The 13,416-nt window shown below is 36.7% G+C and overlaps 1 protein-coding gene across 3 annotated transcripts; it reads right to left on the bottom strand.

Moving 5' to 3' along the window:
• Positions 1-3,463: 3,463 nt before the first annotated feature.
• cep72 (centrosomal protein 72) lies at positions 3,464-9,861 on the bottom strand. 3 transcript variants are annotated; one of them, XM_053487316.1, is made up of 8 exons: positions 9,779-9,861; positions 9,448-9,578; positions 6,903-7,095; positions 6,692-6,806; positions 6,319-6,485; positions 5,606-5,776; positions 3,724-3,890; positions 3,464-3,622 (listed from the first exon to the last, which is right to left on the bottom strand). In XM_053487316.1, exons 1-8 carry the CDS (start codon positions 9,852-9,854, stop codon positions 3,497-3,499), a joined length of 1,146 nt encoding a protein of 381 aa, XP_053343291.1. In that variant the 5' UTR covers positions 9,855-9,861; the 3' UTR covers positions 3,464-3,496. The 3 variants fall into 3 exon arrangements, with proteins under 3 accessions (XP_053343291.1, XP_053343292.1, XP_053343293.1); XM_053487317.1 differs by having other exon boundaries at positions 6,319-6,491; positions 6,903-7,029; XM_053487318.1 differs by lacking the exon at positions 6,319-6,485 and having other exon boundaries at positions 5,606-5,685.
• Between the last annotated feature and the right edge of the window lie 3,555 nt (positions 9,862-13,416).

Genomic DNA, 13,416 nt, shown 5'->3' with positions numbered 1-13,416 from the left:
TGAAAATGGTTTTAATGAGAGCCGTGATACACTGATACACACCAGATCAAAACATTAATAATTAACAATGAGAATAAAGAGAAACTATTCATTAGGGACAGGAATCACCAGGGATGTATCACCTGATACCATATTATCACAATACCTAGGTGCAGATTTTGTTAGCATCCTGATTTTATAAATAGTCACGATTTGAGATTTAATTTTATTCAGATTTTGTTACAATGCTAAAAAATTTGATCCGACCTGCGTAAATAGTTTAGGATTTCACAGGAACAGCAACATTTTACCAACTCAAATGCAAACATAAATTTATATATGTATATATATATATATATATATATATATATATATATAAGATTTATTTAAAAAAATTATAATTTAAGTATAGCTGATTGCAACTGCAACCAATATGTAAAATTAACCTAAAATAAATTCATGCTCACAAAAATGCAAAATAATCAATGCATATCAATACATTTTTATCAAACCCTGAAAATTCCTTTTGACTTTTTGATCAGACCTCCTATTACACTAGTAGGATTTTTTTTTTTTTTTTTTTTTGGACATCATTATTTGTGAACTTTATGCTATCTGGCACAAAATATAAAACAAAAATGTTTTAGCTTTACAGTTCTTTCACAATGTTTAATACTGCCCTTTTTACTTGTGTGTTTTATGGTGCGTCTTTGCTTGTGATCAGGCTTGTACGGGTTTGATTGACTTCTTTTTTCTTTTTTGGTATAAGCCTAGTGTGCCCTATTCAGAATCCCTGAGCTAACGTCTACTGATATTGTGAGTTTATGCATACGCTCTCAAATAGTCACCGAATTCGACGGCTCGTACGCTCTGCTCGGTTTGTTTCCGTCACCAGTGGTGATTGAAATTTTATAGATATAATAATATATGGTTAATGTTTCTGTCCACTATATAGGGTTGAAATTATTAATAAATATTTATAATTGTGTTTTTATGCTAACGCTTGATGGCATAATGATATGATACACTGGCTGATACACGTCATTTTCTTCTACGTCGACACCCATCACTTAAAATAAAGCACTGATGTCAGACAGCAGGAAGTCAGGAGTGGATTATGGGATTGGTTTTTAGGAACTATTTACTGCCTATGCTACTATGCACAACCGTCATTACTCCCTGATCAGCCCTGACTCCAAATTGCCTTATATTACTGTTAAATTCATCCAGCCAGTCAAAAACTTTAGCATATGGCAGCATCACAACAATTTACCTTAACCATAGTTATCTATCTTGCTACTGTTAGCTCGCTAATGACTGTGATGTGGCATTTTGTGGTAGATGTACCTAAAAAAATATTGAACCTTTAAAACCTTGTGATGCATGATATTTGTGATCGTCTGATAAAAATGTCTGTTAAACTTCTTCCCGTTTTAAAGACATTAAGACGCCCGTCACAGGTCTCAATATGACGCTTACTCATGTAGACTCCTCTTAAATGGAAGCTAATGATATTGCATCGAATAACATGAAATTTCATTTCAAAGTTTAACTAAAAAATTTTTTTGATCGAGCACTAAAGTTGTTTAGAAATACGTATAGATACAGTATGTTTTTTAGTTATGTTTTTAAAGTCTGTTTAATACTTATAAAGTATATTTACAAAGTTCTCCAAAATTAACTCGCTTTATTAAATCCTTTACTGTGGTTTCAGAGTTGAGAGACTCTGTGTGGCTCGTGACATCAAATCGGGTATTAAGGCACATTTTGGGTGATTTGGAGTGGTTATACAACAACTTGGTCTTTTCATACCAAGTTCATTACTGTATCATGTCCGGTTGTTGAGATATAACCAGTGCGACTTTTTTTTTTTTTTTTTTTTTACAAGGATCGCCTCAGAAATCTCTGTTGAAGATTTAAATGAAGATTCCGTGATGAAGTAAGAAGGAGGGAACCCTCCGACCTTTATTAAAAATAAATAAATAAATGCATGTTTTTCTATCACAACTGGAGTACCGAGTTTGGATAGTGTTTATTAAACTGCTTTGAAACAATTTTCAGGACTAAAACTTTCTCAATTCTGTTGAAGGATCAGGAAGATGAGATGGTTAAATCAAGCGATTTCGGCCCAAATTGAAGACGTGAATTTTAGCGTAAATCTCAACTGTGCGACTTTGATACCTGATTTGATATGACGGCACCTTTTAGCATGTGCAATTTTTCCAGTCTAATGAACAATGTTTACAATGTCTGCGTTTCAGCCAAGTGACATGAAAGAACCTTTAATATTAGTCCCGAGGTCTAAGGATCCCCTTTTAAATGTTCCATCATTACATACACAGGTGATGGTCAACCTTCATACAGAAAACAGAAATTGGTACTCTTATCAAAAAATAAATAAATAAATAAATAAGAAAGAACTAAATATTCAACAGCGTAAGTCTGTTTTATTTATAAATCAACATACTGACAATGAACGAAACCTTAATTGAAACATTTGCTCTGCTCATGCAGAGGGACTATGTGGTATTTATTTGTCAGCCCCTTTGGAATTCTTGTTTAAGATGATTAACACACTGTTTTAATTGGGGCAAAAAACTATGCAGCGGGTTTCCCGAAAGAACGAGGGCAGCATGTATAGACATATTCTTCTACAGAAATTCTATTTTCCGGTGTAGTGTCACACTGTTCCTGTTCGCTCCTGCTTGGAAAGTGACTCATATTTATAGCAAGTTTGAACTATTGTTATTGTACCTTTAACAGATGGTTGCTGTTTTGTGTGCTTTCGACGCCGAATACTGTAAACCCTCCCGTTTCGAGGAACAAGATGTTGTCTTATTTTTCATATAACTATTTTTCTATGTGTTACAGTGCCCTGCTGCATGTCATGTGTAACGTAGGTAACGTTCGACAGATTTTTAACTTGCCTGTGTGTTGTAGAATTGTTCAGAATAAAAAAGAAAAAAAAAAAGAATGGTCATGCTATTGGGTTTCGTTTTGTTTTTTTCCTTCATAAAATGAAATAGTTTGTCATAAAATAATGGGTTATATCAGATGGCAAATGGCTTTTATTACCTTACTCTTTTTTTTTTAACTCACTGTTAGCATGTTTGCTGAATTAATGAATTAATATTCCCCCAAATTGACATTACAGTGAGAGATCAATTGTTCGCTTCAGTATATTGCGTGCGGTTGCTGCTTTAATTTCTGCCAGCCTTTGGACAAAAACAAGCCTTGTCTGAGAGAACTGATACAGGGTCTAATTTTGGCCAAGTGCGAATGACATCATTTCATCTGTTCGGCTCAAGAAATGTGTGCGTGAGAAAGATAGGTTTCACATGAGCTTCACCAAGCGAAATGAGTCAAACCCTTTCCTTGCTATTCTCAAATGACTAAGCCATCATAGAAACAATTCCACGCAATGAAAAGATTACTACACATTTTAAGGTAAAAAAAAATTAAAAGCTGATGTGTATGAGATAAGCACGTTCGAGCAGCTGGCTAAACTTAAATCACCTCAGCAATGCGAGTTCGGCATTTCCCTCAGTTTATCGGAAAGGAGCTGCTGCTCTAATCTGATCAGCTGTTTCTGCAGAGACACATTCTCCTCCAAAACGCTCCTCAACTCCTGATCGCAATGCTCCTGTTCAAAAAGATGCACACACATACATAAGACTGTTCCACATTACATCCTTAGCGCAATGTTATATGGAATGGAAACGCTTTGGATACGGAAATGCTTACGATGTTCCTGTGTGCCTGCTTCAGCTGCTCGGAAAGCCTCCGCACCTCTGACTGATGTTCTCTCTTCTGTACATTTATCTGATCGCTCAACAATCGGATCTCCTCTCTCAGAGTGGTCACCTCGCTTTTCCCGTTAGTGACCTCTTGTTCCATCCGTACAGCGTGCACTACACACACACACACAAACAAACAAACATTGTTAATAATTATTACTATCCTGTGTAGTTTTTTTTTTACTTTTTAAGACATACTGTAAAGGGCTGTAAAGATATGGTTGTCACTGGATCACTGAAGACCAAATACTGAAACTTTTACTACGCATGCTTTTGTAACTAAGTTAAGATTGATCTGTATGAACAATCATAATTCTTCTACATACAGTACTTTTAACACCCATGGATTATTCTGCGTCATGAACCATTGAGAAGGAGACATCCAACACTCCAGTAAAATAGTGTAAAAAAATAAATATATATGGAAGAAAGTATTTGGCCAAACCTGTTAATTATTAAATTCAGGTGTTTCAATTAGGCCCCTTATCTCCAATGAAGAGCAATCTTACTGCCGCAGCATATCAAGACATCTTGGACAATGCTATGCTTCCAAATTTGTAGCAACAGTTTGGTGAATGCCCTTTTCTATTACAACATGCCTGTGCACCAAGCAAGGACTATAAAGATATGGTGTCATAAGTAGAAGAACTTGACTGGTCCTAACACAGGGCCCTGACCTCAACCCCATTGAGGACCTTTGGGATGAACTGGAAGGGAGATTACCCTCGATGGTTTTTAAAATATGGCTGATCAAGTTCCGATATACGAGTCCCTGTAAATATGTCTCATATGTTGTAATCCTCATCCCGAGCCTTTAAACACTGACATCACACGACATCGTGGCTGGCTTGCCAGATCCAATGTCACCAATCTTAAATCTGCCCATTTCATTTGAATTTCTAGTTAGTATACTCAGGCAGCATCTACAGAATGCTGACATGTCAAAAAGCGTGTCTGTATCAAATATACAGTATACGATACTGTGCACGACAGGGGACTGAAAATATTTTAGACATGTTTCATGTTTAGAGTCGAGATATAATTATTAGAAATACTGTATAGAAATGCATGACCAAAAATAAAGCTTCAATAGCAGAACTGTTGCAAAGCTTGACATCAATTTTTTAACATATTAAATTTTTTTTAAGGTTTTCAGCTGTTCAGCTTCCTATTAAAAGATAAACTATTAAAATATTACCATTACATATTTTATGATTTATAAAAACAAATACAGTGGAACCTCGAATTGCGAGTAATGCGGTTTGCAAGTTTTCCGCAAGACGAGCAAAGATCTTTATTAAATTTTCACTTGGAAAACGAAAAAGTCTTGGTTTATGAGTACCGAGTATCATGTATCGCGCATGCACTTCTTGTTTTGACGCAAAGCGTCACGTGATCGCAACTAAGCCAATGTTTTTTTCTCTTTTTTTGTGGGTATTGTGGGTAATCATGTCCCCTGCTAGGTCTTAGTGCGCGTCTCTTACTGGTATAATCAACATCCGTGCATGCGTCTACTGTTTACTATAACACTGTAACCATGTGTGTGTGCAAAAACATCTTTTATTTTGTGTTTGTATGCGTTTGTACTGTTTATTACAACACGTGTGTGCGTGCGTGTAAAGCAAAGGAGAAAGAGGTTAAAGATCCATTTTCTCACACACACACTCTTTCTCTCTGCTCTACATATAAGCACTGCTCTGGAGCAATTTTTTTCAAAGAAAATTTGCTTTGTTTAACGAGTGTTTTGGAATACGAGCCCACTTCCGGAACGAATTATGCTCGTAATCCAAGGCTCCACTGTACACTGTTTCAACGGCAAACATAAATACCTTGTGAAGAGCCATTTTTGTTGCTGGGGTTTGGTGTGAAATAACCTTCCGCCTGTATTCTGAAGGGTGTTTTCTGTATGCTAAAAGAAGTGCATCTTTTTACAGACGGTTCATCAAAGGTGACTCTGGGAGCGTCTTTCAGGTGCCGCGGCCTGATAGTGTGGCGAGTCTCTGGTAGTTGTAAAACGTCAAAAAACATTTGTTTATAGTTATGAAACTAAACAACATGGTACATTTTGGCTTCAAGTTTTATGACTCAAGTATCACTCCAATATTTTGAGACACCAGACTGCCACATACAGTACCAAAGCACTACTTGTGTTCTGACTAAGGAAGAGAATGCCCTCTTGTGGACACATTTTTTTAATAAAGTATGAATTATACTCACCAGCTTCATGGCATTTCTTAAGTTTAAACTGAAATTCCTAAATGAAAAAATTAACCGTTATTACTTGGTTTATTACATTATTATGATGCATTACTAATCACCAAATTCCATTATAATATTACAAATAAAATGAGAGGCACCTCTTCCTGTGAAGACAATAATCCTGAATCATAACCACTGATTCGATTTCGGATTTCAGAGGGATTTTCTAACCAGAAAAATAACATATTAAAATTATATTTTCTCTTAATAATATATTCCAGACAAGAATTTTCAAAAAGAAATCAGCAAGAATAGCAATTTAGCAATGAAGTCACTTCTTTACCTTGTAAATGAGCAGATTCTGGTTTGCAGCTTTTTTCAGCACAAACTTCTTGTGTTAAAATATTCCTATTTCTTTTAAAGTTGTGATTTAGCACTGTTTCCTCATTACCCTCACGAAACATGAGCTTTGACATCATTATCTTGTTCACTGCGGCAATCCTCGGATTGCTGCTCCTGTGCAAGTGTGTGTTTGGGGCAGGGGACATCAGACGAATAATACTCTCAACATTTATATGTTATAGTATTTCTGCTAATTTGTATCTTAGAATAATTTGCCATTTAAATTAAGGATGCACACTGTTCTAAAATTTCTATGGCTGTATTTTTGTGATCAGTTCATCTCTTCATCATCTAATTAGTAAATATAGACTCACCTGTTCCTTATCTCCATTACAGAAAGTGGAGATTTCTGACTAGACTCCAGTCCCGACTCTGCAGAGAAGTGCATGAGTGCCACTTTTCTCTCTCTGTCCCTCACAGGACAGTCGTCTGTTAGGGTGAGAACACGATAAATAAACTTTGCATTTCCATACGGTATATCCAAAACCAACCTGAGTATCTACATAGTGTAGTGAGAAAACAGACCGAGTTTGCGAAGCTTGGAGATTGCCTGGACTAAGTGCAGGCGGTAATGGGGATCTCTTTCCACAGCGGGATTCAGTCTTAGATCCAGCTCTTTTAGATTTTGAAGGCTGCCTAAAGACAGGACATCCTGAAGAGAGGAGATTCTGTTGAAGTACAGATTCAAGTTCTCAAGCAACTTTAAATGCAGAATGCCCTGGAAAACGCAGTGAGAAAGGAATTAAATTACACACAGCATCACAGAATCATCTTTGACTTAAAATTTATATATAATATGGTCCATGATAGGTTTTGCTGTTATCAATAAGGTAGTGTTATTTGACGCACCAAGCAGATAAGCTGCCTAAAATTAATTATGTTCCAACCGAACCTCATCCCAAATGTGCTTTTTCATATTACAGAACATTTTGCCAACAACTGAAATTTAGAATTTTGATCTGACAGTACTGTGCAAAAGTCTAGTGATGATTACACTGAACTATACATGTATGTATACACACACACACACACACACACACAGTAAACTTTAAAAAATCTAATCTGTTATGAATCGCAATTCTTTTGTGTGGCTATTTAGGTATCGCCACACTGACTCCAAAATTAATTCATAACAGAAATGAACCGGTTATAGGTTTGGCTGGTTTTTAGTTAATTTGGCCACTCAACCCGTGCACTCACTCTCAGGTTGAGGTTTGAGACTTTGGAGGTTAAAATGTTACCCTTTCTTTATAATCCTACAGGAGGTGCACTGATCTATTTACAGATTTTCATCCCATGTGGTAGGAGTGAATTTTTTTGCCAAAACTTATTTGCCAAGTTTGTTTAGAAATAATAATTATGGCAGATGACAGAGATACATGTTGCTTAGCTAAATGTTAAACTCTTGTATCTGTAGTTATTTTGATTTGTTTAAATGCCACACTTGGTTTTTAAATCAGAAAACTAATGTTATAAAGAACAGGCTACATTTAGTTAATAATTTTACTTTTTTGAAAGGTTTAAAATTGTAACAAAGTAGGGGAAAAATGTAATATCGAATCGGAATATTTATAAAATCGTGATACTTGTAGAATAGTAATTTTTATTGAATCAGCACCCGCCTGTCGGTATCGTGATAATTTCATATTGGGAGGTGACTAGTGATTCCCAGCCCTCATCCCAAACAAACTTTGCAAAAACAGTACTGGTGAACCTTGAATTACGAGCATAATTCGTTCCGGAAGCGTATTCCAAAACACTCGTAAACCAAATTAAATTTTCCCATAAGAAATAATGAAAACTCAAATTATTCGTTCCACAGCCTAAAGAAATAAATACATAAAAATAATTAATACAAAAAATAAAGTAAACATAAAATAAATTAACCTGCACTTTACCTTTAAAAAAAAGGAAAAATGAATCTCAACAGATAAGCGTTTCCGTTTATGCGCGCAGATGCTGTGTGTGTGTGTGTGTGTGTTTGGGTCTGTCGTTATCAGTGTAATTTGACACCATGCTGGATCATAAACACACACCAAAGGCGAGAGAGAAAGTGTGTGAACCGGCACGCTGTCAAATTACACGCGCGCACACACATAATGATAGGCTGAGGGAAAAATGCGTGCACAGATGTTGATTATACCAGTGAGAGACGTGCACTAAGACCCATGATTACCCATAATTCCACAGCGCAAGAGAAAGAAAAAACATTGGCTCAGTTGTGATCACGTGACACTCGGCGTCAAAACAGGAAGCGCATGCGTGATACATGATACTTGTAAACCAAAACTTGCTTGTATTTTAAGTCAAGATTTATAAAAAATCTTTGCTCTTCTTGCGGAACACTCGCAAACTGCGTTTCTCGCAATCCACAGTTCCACTGTATTTCACTCCTAACACACACGATGCTGTGCTACATGGGAATGTGTAAATAGTTTAGAGTGTGCCACCTGTAGGATTATAGAGGAACTGGAATGTTTTATATCATGTTATACAAATTGTTTTCTCGATAAATATTTTAATTGTCGTTTACATATTCAGTTTTTCTCCCTAATTTAGTCGTGGCCAATTCCTCCCCGTCACTAGGGGGCTCCCACATTAAGGCTACTACTACTACCATTCAGCCGGGAGGGCCGAAGACGATCACGTGTTTCCTCCGAACCGCGTGACGTCAGCCGACCGCATCTTTTCGAACTGCTCACTCACGCACCGTTAGGGGCGGAGTAACACACTCGGAGGAAAACGCTAGCCGCTCCTTTCGCGTGCGCGACCTCACAGACGCCCCTGATTGGCTGTAGAGCCGTGATTAATGTGGGGGCGCAAGTACCTCTCATCCCGCCCCTCTGAGAGAGCTCGGCCAATCAGCTCTCTCTAGGCCTCCGGCTGTGACAGGTAACAGCATCACCCGGGGATCGGATCTCCGGATGATAGGGCGAGCACTTTACCACTACGCCACTCGGAGGCCCCTACATATTCAGTTATTAAAATAATTTTACATTCATTATTATTGTTTATTATTGTTTAGATTAATTTAAACCTTTAAATATTATAAAACTATCAGGAAACTCACCTCTACTGAAACCAAGGCGTTATGAGAAAGATCCAGACTTTTTAAGCGAACAAAGTTCTTGAGAGAAATTCCCAGATTTACTATTTTGTCTGTTCCGTTTGTTCCTGGCAGACGAAGTGACCGCACATCCGCTGTGTGTGTGTGTGTAAGAGAGAGAGAGAGAATAATAAACAACAAAACAGTAAGAAATTAGCAACAGTGGCTAAGCTAAAAGGATAAGCAGGGATTTAATTAAGTTAATAAAGAGTGTCGCTTTATTATGTATTGTTCTTGTAGAAAGTTCAGAAGACGTGTTCAAAATGTCTATCATGCGTTTCGAAGCGCAACTCACCTAAACACTGGTGTTGGAGGTTTAACTCGTCCCGGATCCAGCGCTCTGTTATGGATAAACACCGCGTCGCCGCCATAGTTTCAAACTGCCTGTGAGGCAGACAGACGCTGAAGTGAACGTGCGCATGCGCTGTACTGCGTGCTTTGCGTTCACGGCTGAAACTGTGGAAGTTTATTGGCATCATAATATTCTGAATTATATATTTTTAAAAAACAAAAGTACAGCCTTGGACAAAAGTTTTGAAAATGACACAAATATTAATTTTCACAAAGTGTGCTGCTTCAGCGTTTCTACATCTTTTTGTCAGATGTTACTATTGTATACTAAAGTATAATTACAACGTGTCAAAAGCTTTAGTTGACAATTATATTAAGTTTATGCAAAGAGTCAATATTTGCAATGTTGATACTTCTTTTTCAAGAGCTCGGCAATACAGCTGTCAATCAACTTCTGGGCCTCATTCTGACTAATGGCAGTCCATACACTTTTTTTTTCTTTTGTTTTTGTTCGCACAACAGTAAAGGTTTTTTCCCCTTTTTTTCGAAATGATAATTGAAAACAGCATACACTGAATTGCCTTTTTTGCCTTGCACAACAGTAAAGTTGAACTAGTAACTCTCCAGCAGGGGGCAGTATTGTGTGGTTAAATGCATTACTGCAGGTGAGCTGTCGCACACAGTCTCACAGGTATCCTCCTTTCCACAATTTAAAATGTGATTCCTGTTCCCTGTGCAGGGAATGTCAGTTAAGGAAACGTCCCTCGACAAAATCCCTCCAATCAGAACACCCTGCGCCGTCGGCAAACCCAGACGTCACTTCCTCTGTGCGTTACCATGGTAACATAGGTAATTGGGATACCTGTTGCCGCTTCTGTGGAACATTCACACAACTGAAAATAAATATTGAATATTTATTGAAAGAAAAATTAATATAATACAAACCGTATCCCATTAAATTGGTGTTTTAATTCATTGATTTTTATTTATTTTTTTGTGCAGTTTTTTTTACAGATTATTAGCCAATGTAAAAGAAAGAAATAATTGATTAAATATATATTTAAAATAGATTTAAGTTTTAAAAAATCTCAGTGACAAATTCCTGTTGTGTCACATTAATATGATGCTTCACATGATAAGTATGGTAATAATGATCAATAGTAATAGATAATAATAATAATAATAATAATAATAATAGTAAATTAAAATATATTGTAAACCCATTGTACACTTTTCTGTTTCCTACACTGTTCACAGTATATTCAGAGAAATCATATGAGGACATCCTCATACAATACAGTATCATTTTAGGACATCCTCATACAATACAGTACGTCATTTTTAGTTGTCAGTGCTCAAGAAAAGTATTGTGTGTCAGAACAAAACGTGTTTTGTTTAAAGGCCAGTTAAGTTATGTTTTCTTCTTCAAACACCAAGAATTATAACATATTACGTCAAGTCTCAGTTGTCAGAGGTATAAGAATCAGGCATTAGAGTCAGGATCAGTCAGGTATCAGAGTCAGGCGTCAGAGTCAAGCATACTTAAGCTTACTTAAACTGCAATGCATATAATGCATTAATGCATAACATTACTTGCTAAGTCAGGAAATAAAAGATTACATTGAAACATATTATGAGAATAAACTGTAATTATGTAGAATGATTCAACTCATTACTTTGTTTACTTTTATTCACAATGGTGATGTGTGTGGAAGACTCACTCCTCACCTCTTCCAAAAGAGTAATCCTTCTCTCTTTCTCTCTCTATATAGTATCTATATATACTGTATGTATATATAGTAATATATATATATAGGTGAGAGAGATACCATATATAGATACACCCACACTTTTGATTTGCAGACCCATTTAAAAAATGTAAAGATTTGTAAAGAATTTATTTGATCTGTTAAATGAATAATTAGAGTGAGGTGTGGCGCTGGTCTCCAGGACAGGCGATTCGGCCAGTTTTATTTGGCTATTTATAGGAATGATGTGCCTGAGATTATAAGGAATATTGTAGACAATATCATTCAAATAAACATTGTTTTTTATTATAATGCAAGAAAGAATGGTTCATACAGTATACTATAACAGACATGTGGTTATACTTTGCATGGCTTCTAACAGCAAAGTAAGCTTTGTAAAACCTAAGACACTAAACAACTTGATTATGGAAATATGTACAATTCTTTGTCTTTTTTACACGGAATAAGGGTGTGTTGGATTCAGTCGTGTGCTGTGTATACATTGTGCAAACATAATAACCCATGGTCCGCACCTAAATCTATAATGAATCATCATTCATTAAACACATAGGCTATGTCCTAAACCACACGCATATTAAGTTGGATTTGTAAATAGTACATTAACCTGTGGTGACTGTTGTAGGTAGTGTATTACTGATACTTTCTGTTTATTTAGTTTCCATTTTTAGACATAGTAAGTTTCAGGTATCTGATCTGATCTGATCTGATTTGAGTCACTATAGAGAATTGAATGATAAAGTGGAAACAGTGACATGAAACACCTTTAACATACATTTGATCAAAAATTACATATATATCAATCTTTATAATTAACACTTGATCTTCAGAGACCTCAAAAATATTTGCATAGGAATGCTGACTTGACGATTTTATATATATTTTAATTTTAAACCTCTTCGCTGACATGTTGGCCTATTTTCACTTTGCGTAATGGTTTCCTATATATCCCTAAATTAGGATAGTGTTGCAGTGGGATTAAGCTCTTGCTTCATCTTTAAATAGAAAGAATGATGCAGCAGCACTTTAGTCATTTTATCTGTCCTTTTAGCTCTTTTCCCTCCTCATCTTTACACAGAGCTCAAACAGATCAGCTTGCAAAGCTTTAACATACACTGTCATGTAGATTGCTAAAGGTTTACTGTCTTAGTTCAGTGCTAATGGAGCAACAACTTGGTGCTTAAGGTGTTGGACTGCTGATCAGAAGGTCCTCGGTTCAAATCCCGATGCCACAGAGGTTCCACTGATGGACCCTTGAGCAAGGTTGGTCCATGGGAGAAAACCAGAAAACCCAGACAAGACCAAAGACAAGAAGAATAGAGTAATTGGCATTCCCAAAATCTCTGTAGTGTGTGTGTGTGTTTCCTTCTATGGATTGGCATCCTGTCCAGTGTGTACCCCGCCTTGTGCCCTGATTCGCCTGGCCCCCTGTGAACCTGTATACAAGATAAAACCGGTATAGATGTGTGTACCCCGTAAGTGAGTAAATGAATGAATGATTTTTGAGTCGGTGTGGCGATACATGGCTCGACAATCGCGATACATAAGTCAATAGATTTTTTCTCCGCATCTCTTTCAATCAATGTAGACAAATTTATTATGTCAGGATTTTTCGCTCATATTATCTGCTTCACTGCACAGTGGCTTAGTGGTTAGCACTGTCACCTTACACCTTCAGGGTCAGGGTTCGATTCCCACCTCGGGTCCTTGTGCATGAAGTTAGCTTGTTCGCCCTGTGGTTGGTGGGTTACCTCAGGGTACTCCGGTTTCCTCCCACAGACCCAAGGACAAGAAGTTGATTTAATCTTTCCAACTTGCCCTTAGTGTGTGAATGAGTATGTGTGTGTGTGTGTGTGTGAGACTAGTGCCCTAAGAC

Source organism: Clarias gariepinus, chromosome 26 (assembly GCF_024256425.1).
Source record: "Clarias gariepinus isolate MV-2021 ecotype Netherlands chromosome 26, CGAR_prim_01v2, whole genome shotgun sequence".
Classification (NCBI taxonomy): domain Eukaryota; kingdom Metazoa; phylum Chordata; class Actinopteri; order Siluriformes; family Clariidae; genus Clarias; species Clarias gariepinus.
The sequence above is the reverse complement of the archived record's forward strand: the minus strand, read 5'-3'. Positions and strand labels throughout refer to the sequence as shown.